Source organism: Gopherus evgoodei, chromosome 6 (genome assembly GCF_007399415.2).
Source record: "Gopherus evgoodei ecotype Sinaloan lineage chromosome 6, rGopEvg1_v1.p, whole genome shotgun sequence".
Taxonomy (NCBI): domain Eukaryota; kingdom Metazoa; phylum Chordata; order Testudines; family Testudinidae; genus Gopherus; species Gopherus evgoodei.
Genome location: NC_044327.1, coordinates 71,237,140 through 71,257,376, shown reverse-complemented (window position 1 = coordinate 71,257,376; position 20,237 = coordinate 71,237,140). Strand labels below are relative to the sequence as shown.

General features: G+C 39.7%; 1 protein-coding gene across 9 annotated transcripts in view; it reads left to right on the top strand.

Moving 5' to 3' along the window:
• Positions 1-19,466, top strand: part of PAM (peptidylglycine alpha-amidating monooxygenase) — a 237,785-nt gene extending 218,319 nt beyond the window's left edge. For 5 of the 9 annotated variants that reach the window (XM_030566384.1, XM_030566376.1, XM_030566378.1 and 2 more), the window contains 6 exons: positions 1,465-1,583; positions 7,539-7,638; positions 9,844-9,897; positions 15,947-16,150; positions 17,793-17,849; positions 18,454-19,466. In XM_030566384.1, the coding sequence (XP_030422244.1) occupies positions 1,465-1,583; positions 7,539-7,638; positions 9,844-9,897; positions 15,947-16,150; positions 17,793-17,849; positions 18,454-18,641 (722 nt within the window). In that variant the 3' untranslated portion in view covers positions 18,642-19,466. The remainder of the gene's footprint in view (positions 1-1,464; positions 1,584-7,538; positions 7,639-9,843; positions 9,898-15,946; positions 16,151-17,792; positions 17,850-18,453) is intronic. The other 4 variants (XM_030566385.1, XM_030566382.1, XM_030566386.1 and 1 more) reach the window with 2 other exon arrangements.
• Positions 19,467-20,237: the final 771 nt, after the last annotated feature.

Sequence of the window (20,237 nt, the reverse complement as noted above, 5' to 3'; positions counted from 1 at the left end):
AGGTTTTTAAACAGTTTCATATTCTATACCAGGTTTTTAATCTGTATTCATCACTTTACTTGTGCTGTAATTATGGGCATGTGTTGCTTCTTTTGCATGAGGAAAGAGAGGTGTTTCTGGAAATGAAAGGAGAGAAATGGGAGGGTAAAAGAAGATGACCATGATTAGAGCAAAATAACTAGAGAAGGAAGTAGAAAAGAGAAAACAGGAATTAAAATAAAAAGGTGTGGAAAACAGGAGAAAGAATAAACCAAAAGGGAGAGAGAATCCACCATGCTTAAAACAGCACTTCTTGTCAGTCACAAACAGGATTGACTGTTTCCTAAAGAGCCAGTTCAGAGATTTGGAAGTGAAAAAGCTCTAGAAAAGTGCTGAAGCAACCAACCTGATCGTAAGGGTGTATTTGTTTGTCTTGGACACAACTGGAAGCAAGGATGCCAAGTGGCATGGTGGCTTGAGAGGATCTTCTGTGCTCTCACATGAGCACACAGGAACCAATCTGCCATCACAGCACCCTTCGAAGTAACCAATTAGCCATTATAGTAGACGGACACCCCATCTCTGATCATTCTCACACACATTCACCCTGACTCTGGTGTCTTTTACTCTGACAGTCCAGACCAAACCAGCCCATTGCTGGGACAAAAGTTGTTGTGGGGGAGGTCTAAGTTGGATATTAGGAAAAACTATTTCACTATGAGGGTGATGAAGTACTGGAATGGGCTACCTAGGGAATCTCCATCCTTAAAGGTTTTTAAGGCCCAGCTTGACAAAGTCCTGGCTGGGATGATGTAATTGGGGTTGGCCCTGTTTTTGAGCAGGGCGTTGGACTAGATGACGTCCTGAGACCTCTTCCAATCCTAATCTTCTATGATTCTATGAAAACAGGGTGTTTTGTTTTGTTTGTTTAAATTAAGCTTAAATAAAAGGCAAAAAAGAGTAAAGAAGGAGGATTTGTTTGTTTTTTTTTACCCTTAAATGCTTACAGATGACATCTTTTCAGGGAAGTATCAGAGGGGTAGCCATGTTAGTCTGGATCTGTAAAAGCAGCAAAGAATCCCGTGGCACCTTATAGAGCTCCAAGATGTCTGTTAGTCTATAAGGTGCCACAGGATTCTTTGCTGCTTTTCAGGGAAGAGCTCCAGCTCATTTCTGCTAGATTTAAAACTTCCAGGAAATTCATATGCTTCTTTTTTATTTCTTTTTCCCTTCCACTATTCATTCTGAATCTGATGATGTGCAGGTAACTCCTTGGAGGACTTTCCTGTTCCATCCTATTGGTTTACACAGCTTCCAACCTTCCCTAATTCAATTTAAATAAATGTTTCATTGTGTTTGGAGCTCTTGTTCTTCTGTAATTGCTTCTGATTCTGTCTCACTGAGGCAACTTTTTCATCTATGCTATTTTGTAAATAGAAGAAAATAATTTGTCGGTCACTAATGAATGAGTGTTTGTTGTTGCAGGTGGTCTGCTCTTTGCAGTTAATGGAATGCCGTATCCTGGAGACATAGAACCAGTGCAAGGATTTATGTTGAATTTTTCCACTGGAGAAATAATGGACACTTTCATTCCCGTTAGAAAGGTACTGTATTTCACAATGTTCTTGGTGGATTTAGCACATAGGTACACTGATGTCTAACTCCCTCACACCTCATACAAACTTTAACGTTTAGCAGGATGATTCCAGGTTCCGAGGTTGCTGTATTATATTGTACTTTATTGTAATTTTTCTTCATATACTCTGAGGCATCCTTTGCACACTGTTGATCAGGTGACACCCCAGAACAATATAAGTTTCAATACAGCAGCTGTCCAAGGTTCAGTAGACACTTTGCACCTGACATTTTAAATTGCCATGTGGATATTGCCAGTCAGAGATGAGAATGAGTGACTTATCCAAACTGAGCTGTGCCTTTCAAGTTAAAGGAAAGGGTAGAGGTTCAAAGTTGTTCTTATTTTTTATACAGTAATAATATACTAATATAAACAGTAATAGTACTCCTGTCTGGGGATATAAATTTATATAATGTGATTACATGCCTTCCTTGCAGAAGACCAGTGTAGAACTATGGGATACCGAACTTTCACTCAAGTAATATTGTAATTTAAAGTTATTTTTAAATATACTAAAAGCTCTCATAGCCTGGTGTAAATCAAAGAAGGGATGTCAGAAGATGCCAGTATTGTGTGTATCATACCCTATTTGTCGCAATCTTATTTTAAGCTGTGCCAAATGTTGTCTTTCTCAGTATTCATAAATTGCTGTGCGCGTATATACAATTCTATAAATAAAAATAAACTGGCTTGAAACCAACATTCATGGTTTTACACAAACCTATTTAGAAACCTGCCACACAGTAATTTATGCTTTTTAATTTTTGTGTTACTAGTGTTTCCAGGCAGAGAAAGACCTTACAAGACTGTGGAGAAGTTTTTATTTTTTGAGAGGGAGTGGATGTTGATAATCAGGACAAAGTTTGCAGCTGACTTCCTTAATTATATTGGCAAACTTTTCATGCACACTTAAAGAGGATTGTTGAAAATTTGATTCTTGAGCCTGCATAGTAAACCATTTGCACAACTTTCAGAAATATCCTGTAGTGAAAAGATGTAATTATTTTTCCCAGAAATATCTTCAGAGATGTAGATGAATGAAAGCTATTTAAGCTCAAAGTCAATATTTCTTCATACAAGAACATTTTTCAGGTTCTTACAAATAAAAGCAAGTGAAACACTCATCTGCGTCTTTTCCCTTAGGAAGGGACAAATTACCTAAAATAGTTTGTAAAAGCAGCGAAGAGTCCTGTGGCACTTTATAGACTAACAGACGTTTTGGAGCATGAGCTTTCGTGGGTGAATACCCACTTCGTCAGATGCATGCTCCAAAACGTCTGTTAGTCTATAAGGTGCCACAGGACTCTTCGCTGCTTTTATAGATCCAGACTAACACGGCTACCCTTCTGATACTAAAATAGCTTGGTGTAGGGAAGGGAGATCTTATATTTATTAGTGATTTGACAGGATAACTGCAGCGACGTGTGTTGTTAATGCTTATATTGTTCCTTCTGCATCATTCTGCACCCCATTCAGGAGATTGAGGATAATTGTCCCATATCAGTTGATAGTCCCGTATATTTAGTGTGACTTTTTTCTCTATTTATAGCAGATCATTGCTGGGATTCTCAGGTTAAGGATATATTGATCAGTTCTAAGGAAACAGATCACTTTCAGAACCCAACAGAACTAGTTCACCCTTTCATTCAGGCCTCCAGTGAACTCACTTGGAACAGAAAAGGCTTGATATAACAGTTGTTTCCTTGCTGGTGAATAGGAAGATGATCCTAAATAGGGTTCCTAAGACTGACCTCTTTGGAAGTATAAGAATTCCCAAGTTAGTCCAAAAGACAATGAATTAAAGCTGAAGAGTGAGAGAGAAGATGGGATTCCTACATTGATGGGAATATTTGTCCAATGAGGGATCAGTTGATTCCTGTGTCTTGAACAATGTGAAAGATATCTGGAAAAGGCATGTAAGGCAGGAACAACATTTGCTTCTCTAAAGAGTCTCGCTTCTGCACTGATAGCTCCTCAGTGCAAGACTCATGAAACTGTCCCAGCTCTAAGGGGGATTGACTCTTGAGAGCAGTGTTAGTAGGGGGTAGAGCACATAGAAGATTAGGGTTGGAAGAGACCTCAGAAGGTCATCTAGTCCAACCCCCTGCTCAGAGCAGGGCTAACCCCAACTAAATCATCCCAGCCAGGGCTTTGTCAAGTCAGGCCTTAAAAACCTCTAAAGATGGAGATTCCACCACCTCCCTAGGTAACCCATTGCAGTACTTCACCACCCTTCTAATGAAATAGTTTTTCCTAATATTCAACCTAGGCATCCCCCACTGCAACTTGAGACCATTGCTCCTTGTTCTGTCATCTGCCACCACTGAGAACAGCCTAGCTCCAGTCTCTTTGGAACCCCCCTTCAGGTAGTCGAAGGCTGCTATCAAATCCCCCCTCACGCTTCTTTTCTGCAGATTAAATAAGACCAGTTCCCTCAGCCTCATAAGTCATGTGCCCCAGCCCCCTAATCATTTTCATTGCCCTCCGTTGGACTCTCTGCAATTTGTCTACATCCTTTCTATAGTAGGGGGCCCAAAACTGGATGCAATACTCCAGATATGGCCTCACCAGTGCCAAATAGAGAAGAATAATCACTTCCCTAGATCTGCTAGCAATGCTCCTACTAAGACAGTCCAATATGCCATTACCCTTCTTGGCAACAAGGGCACACTGTTGACTCATATCCAGCTTCTCGTCCACTCTAATCCCCAGACCCTTTTCTTCAGAACTGCTACTTAGCCAGTTGGTCCCCAGCCTGTAGCAGCAGATGGGATTCTTCCATCCTCAGTGCAGGACTCTGCACTTGTCCTTACTGAACCTTATCAGAGTTCTCTTGGCCCAATCCTCCAATTTTTTCTAGTCACTCTGGACCCTATACCTACCCTCCAGCATATCTGCCTCTCCCCCAGCTTAGTGTCATCCACGAACTTGCCGAGGGTGCAACCCATCCCATCATCCAGATCATTAATGAAGATGTTGAACAAAACCAGCCCCAGGACTGACCCCTGGGGCACTCCACTTGTTACTGGCTGCCAACTAGACATTGAGCCGTTGATCATTACCCACTGAGCCAGACAGTCTAGCCAGTTTTCTATCCACCTTTAGAGTCCATTCATCCAATCCATACTTTTTTAACTTGCTGGCAAGAATACTGTGGGAGACCATATCAAAAGCTTTGCTAAAATCAGCTATCAGACTCGCTGCTGAAAAGTCTGCAATAGTAGTTTCAACAGAAAATACAAATTATTTAATTTTCCTTTTTCCCCTAAGTAAACGAGTTTTAAATTGCACAACACATTGCACTGCCTTAGAATTTACTCAGCACACAGCAGCTTATTGTTTCTCATGGAATTCCCTCATTTAACTAGGTTACAAACACTAAGGATAGCATTCCAGTCAAGAAACTAATTTAATGTGTAAAGCCAAACAGAAGAAGAGACTGATCTCTGCACATTAAAGGCCAAATGTCCAATTTTATTATTTTTTCATTCCCTCTGTTTCAACCTCTTCCCTCTCCTCCCCCCATCCTCCTCCCACATTCTTTTTAAGTTGGAAGAGATTAGCACTTGCAGAAAACACTACCTGTTGGTTTTACGAGAATCGGTTAGTGACTGAAGCTACTAGATGGACTTTGATATTGACCTTGCTTTGTCTTGCACAGTATGTTATCTGGCACAAAAAACTATTTATTAATAATTTGCTCTAGTAAATTATGCAACATCAGGAAGCTAGGAGTTAAAATTTTTGCCAGCATGCTAACATTAGAGTTGCCAAGCATCCAGTCTTTGACTGGAATGCCCAGTCAAAAACGGACCTTGGCGGCTCTAATTGGCACCATCGGCTGGGTCGTTAAAAGTCCAGCCAGCTCCACAGCTCCCACTGGCCAGGAACCGTGACCAATGGGAGCTGCGGGAGTGGCACCTGAAGGTGTGAGGGCAGCATGTGGAGCCTCCCTAGCCACCCATATGCCTAGGGACTACAGGGAGCTGGCGGATCCTTCCTGGGAGCCACGGTAAGCACCGCCAGGACCCTGATTCCCCCTCCCTCACCCCAACCCCTGCCCCAGCCCAGAGTCCCCTCCCATACCCAAACTTCCTCCCGGAGCCCACATCCTGCCCCATCTCCAAACCCCTGCCCCCAGCCCTGAGTCTCCTCCTTCACCTTAAACCTCTCATCCCTGGCCCCACCCCAGAGCCTGCACCCCTTCCCACACTCCGAATCCCTCAGCCACAGCCTGGAGCCTCCTTGTGCACCCCAAACTCCTCATCCTCGGCTCCATCCCAGACCCGCATCCCCCTCCCACATCCAAGCCCCTGCCCCAGCCTGGTGAAAGTGACTAAGGGTAGGGGAGTGTGAGCAACAGAAGGAGGGAGGATGGAGCGAGTGGGGGTGGGGCCTCAGAGAAGGGGTGGTGCAGGGGGAGGGGCATGGGCCGGGGAGAGGTGTTCAGTTTTGTGTGATTAGAAAGTTGTCAACCCTAGCTAACATAGGAGCCCTTCGTCCACCTATTCCAAGAGTTAAATATGCTGTTGTTTGCAACAGTTGATAATATATTAGTATGTAAAATATTCAGAAATAATTGTTTACTTCAAATATTCAGACACAATTAGCTAGGCCTGATGACATAGTGGATATCACTATGCATTATCATGTAGGAGACAAGATCAGCCTCATGATTCTTATTCCCAAACACGTGGGAAACATTCTCATTCTTCACTCCCGTCTCTCAATCCTCAAAAGACTGCATGGAGGGGGTGGGGGAAAATAGGGAGGCGGTGAAGGGATTTGGCATTTTTCATGCTGCTAAGAATGTGCAGAAATTGGGACAGTTGCTGACTTGAAAAATATATGGAAACCATATGGAAAAAAAGGCAAACTAATATTATTGGCTTACAGCTGTTGGGCCCAATTCTTAGTTTACTAATTTTATTCTGTTTTGGAAGTAATGAACCACTTTGTATGCACCTTGCTAGAATTAGTAGCGAGTAATTGATTCTGTATCAATGCTTACAGCTGTGATAGTGATGAAGTATATTATGTCCAAAAACCTACATTAAAATATCATCAAGGTTGTAAAGTCAAGCACTCAAAAGTTAGGAAATGCCAGTTGCCTATACAAATATGTGGAGGTTTATACATAAAAAGCTTCTACTTTAGTGCATATATATGTTTATAAAATATATGTGCACTCTACTTATGTGATGGCTATACATATTTGCTACTTTCCCTCCCCTTTGTCCATCTACTATATTTATAAACAAATTAGCTTTTAATTTAATTGTGTAGCCAGGGCTGGCGCTTCCATTTAGTCGACCTAGGCAGTCGCCTAGGGTGCCAGGGTTTGGGAGGGCGGCATTTTGCGGCCCTCAGCAGCAATTCGGCAGCGGGGGGTCCTTCCACGCTCCGGGTCTTCGGCGGCAATTCTGCAGCGGGTGCTTCACTCGCTCTGGGACCCGCCGCTGAAGTGCCCTGAAGACCGGGAGCGCGGAAGGACCCCCCCGCCGCCAAATTGCCACCGACCGGGAGCGCGGAAGGACCCCCGCCTAGAGCGCCAAAAACCCTGGCGCCGCTCTTGTGTGTAGCACAGTAATATCCACATTCAGTTCTTTAAATGTTTAATCAAAATATTGACAAAAACAGACTGTGCAAAAAACGTGTAAATCTCTAGGTTTGAGTTGTCTGCACAATGTATGGCATGTTGAGTTCTCTATAAATCATGACAATAACTACTACCCCTGGAGATGTAATTCCTGTCTCTTCTCTCCTTTTAAGGTGTGGCACCAGCATCAGCTATAGCTCCCATTGTATGAGAGCTAAATTTGGCTCTGTATCTCAAATTTCTGATTAAACAGGCCTTTTGCATTTGTGATCTAATTCATTGTGTAGTTATTTAGAAGTGATTTGTGGCTGTTTATCTTGATAGAGCTTTGAGATGCCACATGACATTGTTGCTTCAGAAGACAAAACGGTGTACATTGGAGATGCTCATGCCAAAACAGTATGGAAGTTCACTTCCACAGAAAGTACGTTGCTTTTGTTTTGACTAGAACTTTAAAAGACACTTCCCTGAAACCATGTTCTCAATGACTGACATCCCCTGTCCATTGTCTGTCCCCTGAGTAATTAAGGATTGGATTCATTGCTTTAGCTAAACAGTTGAATTTTCTTTTTCCATGTTCATGTTCACATTTCACTGCTTAAAATAAGCATGTTTAGCAAAAAACTGGCTGCTCTTTTTACCACTCATTTGTAACATTAAATCCCAGTCTATATCAAATATGAATCCTGGGCAAATTAACTAATTTGTCAGAGAGCTTCATACGAAATTGTATATGCCAGTGAGTATTTTTCTTGTTGCATCATTTGTATATATCTAAAGATTAATTTTTTCCAGTTCTTTAATGTGTCATTTGTTGACAATGCCCTCTGTTTATTTAGAGGTTGTTATATTTCCATTAACTGGGAATACTTCCCAACTTGCTATCCTCAGTTTGACTTCAGGGGTATGAGGTGAATATGATCTGAGTAAGACTTTTGAATTTAGCAGAATTAAAAAATGGATTAGGCATTTTCTAGAAATAACAATATAATCCACCATTACGTTAGATAGGATGAAAATGTATAAAATGTAGAAAGCCACCCACTTCCCATCTGATCTGGTTGTTCCATACTTTTTACATTTCATGCACCTTGCTCTGAAACATGTGGTACTAGCCGCTGTTAGTAACAATACACTGGACTAGATGGACCATTGGTCTGTTTGGATTTGTCTCTCCCTGTGAAGAATAACTCCAAATAGAAAGGACATCCAAGCTTTCATTCACAGACAGATGGGAACAGCTAAGGTTTATAAAAACACACAAGTAACAAGTTCAGTCAACATGGCTAAGAGGTTTGAGGAGAGGGACTTTGTTTATATTTTAGAAGTATAGAATTATAATAACTACAAGGGATATCCATCTAGGCAACCTATGGCACATGTGCCGAAGGCAGCACGCAAGCTGATTTTCAGTGGCACTCACACTGCCCAGGTCTTGGCTGCTGGTCCGGGGGGTTCTGCATTTTAATTTAATTTTAAATGAAGCTTCTTAAACATTGTAAAAACCTTATTTACTTTACATACAACAATAGTTTAGTTATATATTATAGACTTCTAGAAAGAGACCTTGTTAAAATGTATTATTGGCACACGAAACCTTAAATTAGAGTGAATAAATGAAGACTCAGCACACCACTTCTGAAAGGCTGCCGACCCCAGATCTAGTAGATGGGATTTGCATCTAATTTATGGTAACATTGTTAAACTGGTCCTCACCCACCTGTCCAAGACCACATGTTAGCATACTATCAGACACTGATTCCCCTCCTCCTCTTTCCTCTAAATAGTGTTAAGAAATTGGAACTAGTGAAATCTTTCAGAATGTGCCTTTTCAGATAGGATGACACTTCTACTGTTTAATGACTTATCTTTGTTATTTAAAACCTTTTCATCCACAAAGGTCTCAAAATGCTTTATAAACCATATTGCAAACTGCATGTATAGAATTACTTCATCCACTGATGAAATACAGCCACTTCTGAGGTAAAATGTGGTGGCTGTTTCATGTTGTATACCAGCTGCAACACAGTTTTGGGCAGGAAGTGAAGAATAATGTCCCCTGGAATTTCAGAGGTAATTTTGGGTGGGCAGAATGGAATTGCTATGCTGGAATTTGGCCAAGGCACTAGATTTAATACCCCAACTCTTGTGCAAAGTGCTAGGATTTTTAATAATAAGTGAACCTTGGATTATTTATTTCACCTGAAAGACTCCACCTCCAGTATCACAGTGCCCCAAATGCCATATGGGGTATTGATTCAATGAAGCCACTAATGGCAAAGCACTATTTAATATATCCCCAACACCTTCCTCCAGGGTTTAGGTTTTTCCCCTGGTAATATCCCATTAATTACTAATTAACTCCAACCATGTTAATCATATGAGATGTGATGAGCTTTTATGTGCCCACAAAACCACTCTGTGGCACAGGAGTTGGACATTATTGAAAACTGCCTTTGTGAATCACCCTTGTGCTTTTATAGGATTCTGATGCTATTGATAGTTATTTGACGCTCTTTGGTGAAGTTCAGACACAATGCGATATTTGCCAAAGGATTGTACATTTGGTAAAGATGTCAAGAGTCTTTCTAAAATGTCATTTGACCTAAAGAGCAATTTTATGTTACAGAAATGGAGCATCGATCAGTTAAAAAGGCTGGTATCGAGGTGCAGGAAATAAAAGGTTAGTCAGATTCCTTTTGAGAATGGGCATACCAAAGTTGTACTGGAAAGCGTTTCTGTTCTTTGTAAATATTCTTTCTAGAAAATATCAGGGAGGGAATGCTAACTAGTCTGACAGCAGTTAAATTTTTCACTGTCATTTTCTATAGTTCAGAGTTACAATGAGCCGGCATGGGAAGGGACATAGGGTAGCATGTTGCACTGCTGGTAGACCTGATATTATGGTGGAATCAAACACTTCAACTTCACTGGTGAAAAGTGAGTCATAGAAGTTTTCCCAGTGGACTGTCCTATATGATCTTCCATTATCCACAAAATAGCATTTGCATCAGCTCTGTTAAATGCAGAAGTAGTTGTGGTATGTAGTTGTCTCAATTATCCAGAAAAAACTAGAAGCATATTTGAAATAGCTGTTGATTCCATTTTCTTTTCATTTAGAGTCTGCACAGCACATTGATAATGCTGGTTACATTATTAATGATTGGTATAAAGCATTTTCTTTTGCTCAAATTTGTTCCTCCAGATTTACTTTTTTTCCCCTTTTTTCAGAATAGCAGGGTGAAAATGAATTCAAAGAGAGAAAAGAATCAAAAGAATGTAGGGACTTAAAATAGGCAGGGAAAGAAACATATATGGCACAAGGTTGATGGGGGTAAAATAATGATTTAAGGTAGATGAAGAGGAATTATTTTAAAATTATAATAGTCTATTGCACAAGTCTCTCATATAGAAGTAGTAATAATTTCCCCTTTAAAAAAAAACCGCATGTGGTTATTGAGGGATCTTAATGGACTGTAGTTATACTATTTTTACTTATTTTTCTTTGGCAGAATTCAGAGCACCAGCTTTAGATATAAAAGGAAACAGCATCAAAATCAACAAATGTAGACATATTAGTACAAAGTAGACTGCCTTTAAGACACAATAATACTAGCATCCTCCTCCTCTCAGACAGTCTCACCCAAAGCACTCAGCAGAAAAACATGCAAGGAAGTGCAACAAATCCAGGCTCTGGCAGATGAGGGTGAAAAGCCTGTGACAGCACTGGTAAAAGGTACTATGCTAGCTGCCACCTGTCATTTAATCAGGGATATCTAGATTAGAATATTTCAGCAGTATCACATAGATTCAGAGAGAGTCTTTCAAGTAACCACTTGCTAGACAACTTCAGGGTACATTAGGTTAAAGCCAATAGTTTTTAGCTTCCCCCTTGAAGCTAATAGACAGCAAATGTTACTCCTGGGGTAATTCTGTGCCAAAAAATTAAAAATTCTGCACACAATAATTTTAAAATTCTGCATATTATGTTTGTCAAAATAACACAATATAATCATGTCAGTTTCAATTATTTTGATGATTTATTTCAAAATACCTGTCCGCAAGTGTGTCTCTAACAATACAGACAAAAAAAGGTTTAGGATTTTTTTTTTTTTGACAAATAGATTCCTTACTAGACATATTAATACAGAACTTTGTGTAATTCATTTAAACTACACTACATAAACATATTTCCTCTCCACTCAGACTTGGGGAAGAGGGAGGGAAGGAGCCTGGGAGTGAACCTGAAGGGTGCTTGTGTGTGGATGGAAGAAGTATGGAACAGGTTTTTTGTGGGGGGGATGGGAAGAGATTATAGGGAGTTGGGTAGCCTCCCCCATGCAGGCCCTGGCTGACCCCTAGCCTCTCCCATTTCAGTCAGGCATGCCTGCCCCCTATCTGCGTGTGTCCCTGCACCCTCCTATCTCATGTCCCAATGTGTGTCTGCAGCCCCCCCCTCCCATGTTACCTAGGGTTTTGCTGAACCCAAAGCTCTTAATAATGTTACTCTTTGCAAGGTGGTGGCAGGAAATAAATCAATGGGGGACACGGCACCTCTGGCCAAAAGATAGTTGATGCAAGCAGGCAAACAAAGGTGCTTTCACTCAAAGCTTCTAATTTATTTAGTCTTGAGTACTTACACATGTCCACAGCAGGTTAGTAGAGCACCCCAAATTAACCCCCATTTAATATTTTACCCAAGGTCTTGAGTGGATATCTGTAGACTTCCAGTGCCCAGCTTTCCATCTGCAGGGGAACTTGAGAGGTGTCCCAAAATATCCCATGTATTCAAATGTCCACCAAGCTCAGATCTCTTCCTCTTTTTATACCCAATTTGTTGGTATTACATAGCTTCTTAGATGTGGAGTTTTCCAGCCTGTCAGGCAGGGAATTTTCCATCAGTTAACCAGCTGTATTTCACATGGCAATAGTTAACTAGATTTTTCATTTTGCACAACTGCAGCTTCAGCAAGAACTCAAGTCAGGAGGGCACTGGGTCATGTTTACTCCTCATCACTCACTTCCCCAAACCCTCCTGGTCTGTTAGTTGTGCCTAAGGATTCAGCAACTGCCTTTCTAACTGCTTTCAGCAATGAGCATAACAATTGGTATGCCAGCTGTGGGCAGTGGTGTAGGCATGTTACTGACTTTAGGGTACCAAAAATCTCCCCCTGCACACCCTCTTACCCCCTGTCCCCATGGGGCCCTTCATCCCCCTCCCCTATTCAGCCCCTGGCTCAATGCTGTCACCCTATTAGCTCCTGAGCTCATGCCCCAGTCTGTCCTCCCCCACTAGCCCTTCTGTACCCTATATCAGCAGCCCCATGTGCTCCATTCTGTCTGGTGCCTCCTCACCTGTCCCTGCTCTAAGGAACGCAGCCTCTCAACTGGCTGGCTGCCCTCTCTTCTGGCACCACAGCAGCCCCTGGTGGGTGAAAGGGTGTAAGTGCAGCACCTCTCCAGAAGGGTCTGTATTCTGCTGAGAAAATAAAATCTGCCAGAGACAGAAAATCTGCACGAACATAGTGGCACAGAATTCCCCCAGGAGTAAAATGTATAGATATAATATGCTTTCTGTGTGATGTTCTGCCACAGAGAGCATATTAATGTGGGTTGATGTGGTATGCACTAGCTACAATTTACAGATGGTAGAGTGCTCTTATTGCAGTAGTATAATCTCAAAATGAGACAAAAATAGGGAAAACTGGTGCAATCAGAAAGGTTGTACTAGGGAAAAATGCTTTTAGCCATAGCTGCTACCTGAGCAACCAAAGATCTACAAAAGCCACCACAGTCAGTCTCTGGCATGCAACATAAATGTGACGACTCACTACATAACAAAAATTGAAGAGAGCATTTCACAAAACACACAATATAATATTTATAAATATACATACAAATATTGCACATATATGTTCATACGATATATAGCATAATATCAGAAAAGGTTTCTGATGCATCTGTGTGGGTTTTTTTAAAACAATATAAAATAAATTGGAGGCCATGATATTAGTATGAAGTTAAATGTTTTTACTAATTTAAAATAGTTCACACAAATATGCCTTAGAAGTTCCTGCAAAATTTGTTAAAATTATTGTTTTTAAAGAATTTCATTAGAAACCCCTTCTCTAATCTTGTGTGGCAACAAAATACAGTCCTAGAATCAGAGTAAAATTTTCAAATGCACCCAAGTGAGCAAAGAGCCTAAATCCTATTTCCTTTCAGTGGTCACTAATTTGTAATCTGTTACCAATGAGCAGTCCAATAATCAGTGAGATTTACATAAGCTAGATCAGTCTATCCATTGCTATAATGCTAAAGGGTACAGTATGGACCTTATGGTGAAGGAGAAGGCTGCTTGCTGTGTGACTTAACTGGGAATATACTTTCCAGGATGAATTGAAGTATTCAGAATTCAAAGGAGTATTGAATTTATTGGTTGGAGTTAGGCAGGATTCACTTCCAAACAGAATTTGTGGCTTCATTTTGCTTGAAGTTTCACCCTATGTTCCCAGGTCAAACACCTCCACCAACTTACCCTCCTTCTTGTTCTTCTGGCTTCTCCCCGGTGTGCCCATTTGATGCAGCCTGATGGCAGCACAACGCACTCCTCTCCCCATGCTCCTTGACCAAGACTGAGTTGAGGATGTAGGTTCCAGAAACTTCTTTTTCTCCAACCCCTCCTCATAGAAGTTGTGGAGTACTCTTCTCCTGTGAGACTTCCAAACAGTAGTCTTAATAAAAATATTAAAAATGGAGAAAATGGAATTTAAGTAAAAAAATTATTTGTTTTAAAATATCTTGATTTACACTTTCTGGGAGCTAAACTAGAACTTAGTCCCCTCTCTGATCAATGTGGCTGTCCCCAATACCAACTCTGCTGTGTTGAAGTGAGGGCGACATAAAGAATTCGCTGGGAGCTTAAAGGCAACATATACTTAGGCATAAAATTGAACAGTCTGCAACGATTCTCATCTTCATTACAGAAGTGTGGTCCATTGAGAGTAAGGGCTTGTCTTCACTGCAGTTCTAGCTTGAGATATAACTGAAGTGTTGCCGCTAGCCTGACTCCTGTGTACACAGAAATTTTAGTTCAAGTTAAGTAATACTTTAAACCAGCAGTTCCCAAACTTTGGGTCATGATCCCAAGTAGCGTTGCAGCAATCCCAGGTGTTCATAGGATGCCATTTTACAAAATGACACCCTCCCATGTAGTATGACCTCACACATACCATCTGTACGCGAGGTCACACTGTGTGGAGGATGCCATTTTGTAAAGCAAAATGGTGTCCTGCATGCTGCAGTTGACTTTGCACACAAAGTGTGTATGAGGTCATGCTGTTAGGACAACTCCATTTAAAAATGGCGTCCTCCATGCTGTCTGGGGTCACAGGAAGCCATACATGTGAAAATGGGGTCATAGAGGGAAAATGTTGGGAACTGCGGCTTTAAACTCAAGCCAGCTGGCCTGTCAGAGGCTGTGGGTTGAAGTTTGTGTGCTGCTGATGCTCCAGCTAATAAAGCAGTGGGGACTTGGTTACTCAGCGAGCTGCTAATCCAATCACTGTGTAGCTCGATCATTTTACAGTGTGACTGCTCTCACTCGACCATGGCTAACTCCTGGGGAGTTAACTCAAGTGTAGTTAACTCTCACAAATGCCCCAGTGAAGACAAGCCAAAGGAAGTTTCAGTGGTTCGTTTCATGCTGGGCCCTGGTAATTGTTGGCTGCCACATCTCCATATTAAAGATGAAGGAAACTCACAGCATTCCAGAACTCTCTGGACTTTACTTGACTCCACAGGCCACACTTTGGCTATCCTTGGTAGAAAATACTGAAATGTATATAGTTTTATAGGAGTTCATCCAAAACATTACCAGCTATACAGATTTACTAGCAGTACACACATATCAAACTTCACAGCTTAAATTGAACCTTTTGGGGATCATATTATCCACCTCTCTTCTTGGTATGGCACATGCTCCTCCTTGATAACTATAGTCTACCAATGACATCAGCCTCTTTTTCCCATTCATCCTCCTCCTTAGTACTGTAGGAAAAAGGAAATGAATTGGTGGAATCATTTTACATGGCATAATTCTAACAAAACTAAAGTTGTGGATAAAATGCAACCACAACACAATTAAAGCCTATCTCGCAAAGTGCAAGCTGCTCTGTACAGACTAAACATTTTACACAAAACACGCATATGTAGACACGCACATACATGTCCCCTCTGGATTAATTGTTTCAAGGACAGTAACAAATACCTTCCTTTTTTATTCTTGATAATATAAAAAGGTAGCCTGTTACTTGCAAAAGGGTCTATGCAGCTAACATAGAGGGATATTTTACTGAGAAAGTAATGTCATGCCTTGCTTTGTTGTAACAATAGAATGCTTCATGATTTTCCCATCATTCAAATGTTGGAATTCTTTAGGAGCAACTCTCCCTGACAATTGTCCTGTCTCCATCCTCCGAACCGCAAATATTAGAGAAATAGAGAGAGCACACGCTAATCTTCTCAGACTTTTAGAAAGTTATATCTCTCTCCCCCTGCATGACTCTTGAGATGACACCAGCAGTAGCTAAGAAATCCTGTTAGTGTCATTTTATAGTTTTAATGGTGCCTGTTATTAATTACTGAAAATTTCAGGTGCGTTAGCATGCTCTTTTCAAGCATGTTGCTTGAAATGTTAAAATATCCGTGTCAATTCTCTTCTTTTCTTAAAGAAGCAGAGACAGTTATAGAAGCCAAACTGAAAAACAAACCTATTTCAACGGAGTCTTCAAAGAAGTGGGAAAAACATCATATGGTCGAACAGGCCAGTCCTGGAATTTCCTTTGTTCTTATTACAACTCTTCTAATTATTCCTATTGTTGTCCTGTTGGCAATTGCTGTATTTATTCGATGGAGGAAGACAAGGGTCTATGGAGGTAACCATAAATAACTCTTAAATTCCAGAACAAGAGACTTTTATTATTCAAAGACATCATTTGAACAGGCAGGGCCAAAATTATGAAAAGAGCCCCATTGTCTATATTTAATCCTGTGTACAGTTACCATGGCAATGCATTCTAATCCTGTGTTGGCATCCACAAACGACTGTATCTGCAAATACTTTTATTATTGTACCTTAATATACCACTTTTTCAGTATTTCCTTCTAAATCTTCCCTTTAGTTGCTATCCGGGTGTGAAATCCCAGAAAGAGCCTTCTGATTACAATTATTTTCATTTAGATAAATCCTTTATTTTAAAATTCAATGTATAATTTACTTAAAGATGCTTTTCACATTGGAAGCGCTTAGAATACTTTTCTTCAAAATAAGTTCAGTTTTTTAAAACAAATGACAGATAAAGATATAAACTATATTACAGAATTTCCCAAAAATAAACAAATTGCAAACATTAACAAAAAAAAATCTGAGGGGAACATAAATGGTAGTTCACTTACTATTTCATGCATTTTCTTAGTCATACATACGTTTCCATTATGTATGTGCCCTCATCCCTTTGAAATCCAGCTGTGGCCTTCTTAATGAGTAGTTATAGTGCTAAAAAAAGTGAGGTTGTCCCCAGTTTATACTATACTAACTTATTATAACACCTTTTACTTTCTTCAAAACTGTCACATGAAGTAGCAATTAAATGTTCATTTCCTGGGCTATCTGTATGGCATAAAAAAAACCGGTAAAACATAGACAAAATAAAATATACATGAATTGTGCAAATAACATAGTTCTATCACTATTACAGACCCAACGTAATTGAAATCCTTGCACAAAATTCATAAAGTTTGAAGTGCAGTGATAATGGTGGAAGAAAGTCTTGCTTGCAAATGTTCAGCATTGAAAAGTAATACTGTATGAGTGATATATTTTTTTAGTGTTAAATATGCAAACACTCCAGAGGCTATATTATTATAGAAAGCAAATATGAATAAGACCTCTTAGATCTACCTGTCCATCTCCCAGCATGCAGATTTGTTCCCTTCAGTGCATTTTGGAGTAATTGAATTTACAGTGGATAGGAACATTTTGATAAAATTGGACTTTGTTAAATATCTACAATATATTTATACTGGTAAAAACAAATTACTTAGTTCTGCAAATTCTTTACACTGATTGAGTATATACAAAGTAGTGTGTAGAAAAACCAACTTGGTTGTGGTTTTTTGTTTTCCTTTGGATTTGCAATGGGGAAATCACTATCATTTTCCAGTAGCTCAAGAAATATGAAGATCATTGAAGTGTCTACCATGGATCTAGAGTGTTTCAAGAGCAAACTGTACCATCTGCACATCCAAATGAGAACAGGAGTATAGTACTGTTTGGCATGTCTTACTACAACTTGCAGTGTGCGGAATATAAATGTCCAGATAGTGGAAGTGATGAAGTTCTTCTTCTCCAACTATAGTCTTCACAATCACAAAAGCCAGTAGTTGAGAGACTGGTTCTCAGATTTGACTGAGAATTTAATCATCTTTAATGGCTGGAATGACATATAGAGAGAAAATGCACTCCATTTCAGAATAGGGTCGTTAACGCTTATTTTGAAATATGCTTTATCTTTCCAGCTGATGCTGACCACAAACTTGAATCAAGTTCAGGAAGAATCTTGGGCAGACTTCAAGGTAAGTAAAATGCAAGATATCTTTGACCCTTTACTCAGATCTTGTTCAAATAAGTCAACACATAAACATGTTTGAGAATAAATGCTGTATATTTAATACCTTGGTGCTGGGAGTGGGGTTTTCCAAAGGCTGAGGTGGGGGAAGGCTCTCCTTCTCAGCTCTGTTTTGATTATAAACGTATATAATGCCTTCCTCCTACCACCTTTTATCTATACACTCAAGATGATCTGCCATTCCTACCGAGAAGCCGATAGCTGTCATAGTGAGTTATCCCTGTTTCTTATAGTGAATTAAATGAAGCACCACCTCTAGGATTGCTAATTATGTTCAGACTGGTAGGGACACAAGAGATACTGTTCAGACAGTTGTATAGCTGAATCCTAATAGAAGCTCTAAAAAAAAAAAAAAAATTTTGGTAATTTTGTTTGCCACATCCTATGTGTCTAGCTTCCCAAAATGGTTCATGTGCTGGCCTTCTTTGAGGGCTTGGTGGAAAATACTTTTGGGGAAAGGATAAGGGTCATTAAAGTGGGTAAATGGAATGGTAGGAATTTTTTTAAAATTCAGTAATGGAAAGCTTAACTCAGGTATTTCCTTTCTACAGGAAAAAGTAGTGGAGGTCTTAACCTTGGGAACTTCTTTGCAAGCCACAAAAGCTACAGTCGGAAAGGGTTCGACCGACTTAGTACTGAAGGGAGCGATCAAGAAAAAGATGAAGACGATGGTACAGACTCAGAAGAAGAGTATTCAGCTCCCCCTCCCCCACCCCCACCAGTATCTTCTTCATCCTGAAACCAGCCTTTGATTTCTTCTACATTGAACGATTCTACCAAGAACATCAGATTCCTTTTCCCTTTAGCACGTTTAAGATTTTGTGTATTTAATTGTAAACTGTACTAGTCTGCGTGGGGCTGTACACTGGGATTTTTTGGTTTTAGTTTGGTTTTAGTTTGGTTTGGCTTTTTTTTTTTTTTTTTTTAAAGTGGAGGAGTATGTGGAAGTTTCATATCAGTGCTGTTGTCTTTATGTAAACATCTTAATAAAAGAAAACAATCCTCTTTTAATGGCAGTACTGATTTAAAGTAGTAGTATTTTCTCATTTCTGTTTTGGGACCTTTTCTGTATTTGTAAATAAGTCCCATTATCTGGTTTAGCACAATATTTTCAGTTGTCAGTTTTTCTTTTGTGCCTTTTCTGTTCAATGTCCTTAAACTATTGCAGTACAGAGAAAAATACAGTGCCACAAGAAAACAAAGCTGATAAATCTTCTTCTATTTTTTTAAAATCACTAACATAATATTGCATTGAGAAAGAGGAAAAAAAGTCTCTATTTAATTCTTTTTTCTTCCTCCTTAGTTGGTGTGTTTCTGAGATGTCTTATTTTTAGATAGTATTACTGTTAAAATACTATTTTCAGAGGGTGAATGTAGTTTGTGTAATAAAGTGTTTGCAGAGCATTTGCTGTCAGAGTGTACTTTGGAATTTTTGCATATTTGAAGGTTTTTTTGTATACAACTTTCGTAACAAAACACAGTCCACTTCATACAGTGAAAAAGATGCTATTTTGTATGAGTTGGAAGATATTTTGTTATGTAGCGGGTTTAAAGGGAAAAAAAACCCCAAGACTAATAACTTACATACATGTATAAAATCAAACTTAAACATTTAAAGAGGAATCTTGCCTGTATATCAAAACTGCAGGGTATTTATTTTAATAAAACATGATCAGCACTAAGAGGAAACCTGTGTCTCCAGATTGCACATGCAAATTAATTAGTTTAGGGAACTAGTATTAGTTTACTTATTGAACTGATACTCCTAAGTTCTCTAAATTTCCTCTCCCATTCATGCAACACAGTCCTCATTTCTGCAATATGATGACTCACTATTTTATATTTGCTGAAGACTTGCTAGATAATTATGCTGAATGTGTGAGTCATCTAAAGTGACTCATGTGTATGACATTGTCATGATTCATCAGTCTCCTTTGAGGATCAGAGGCATAGATTAACCTAATTTTATTTAAAATCTGCACATACAGGCTGAGAGTATAGAACAAAAAATTGCTACAGGGTCCTATGAAATAACTTTCATCACATGTACTATAATGGGCTGTTGCTAGTACTTAAGGAGGTTTTTTGGGGGCAAATATATCGTATTGCTGGAACAGACTGATCCATCCCTAGCCAGATAAGGCCTTGTACCTCTTCTTTCTGGAACAAAGGATTAAAAAAACTTAACTACGCTTGTCTATTTTTTTCTTAGAAGAGAAGTGGTAACTCTTCAGGGTTAAACTCCCAAAATGCCACAGTTTTCCAGGCTATTAGAGTGCTGATGCTGTAGCTCTGTAAGTACTGTTTTTTCCCTAACAACATGACTCTATCTCAC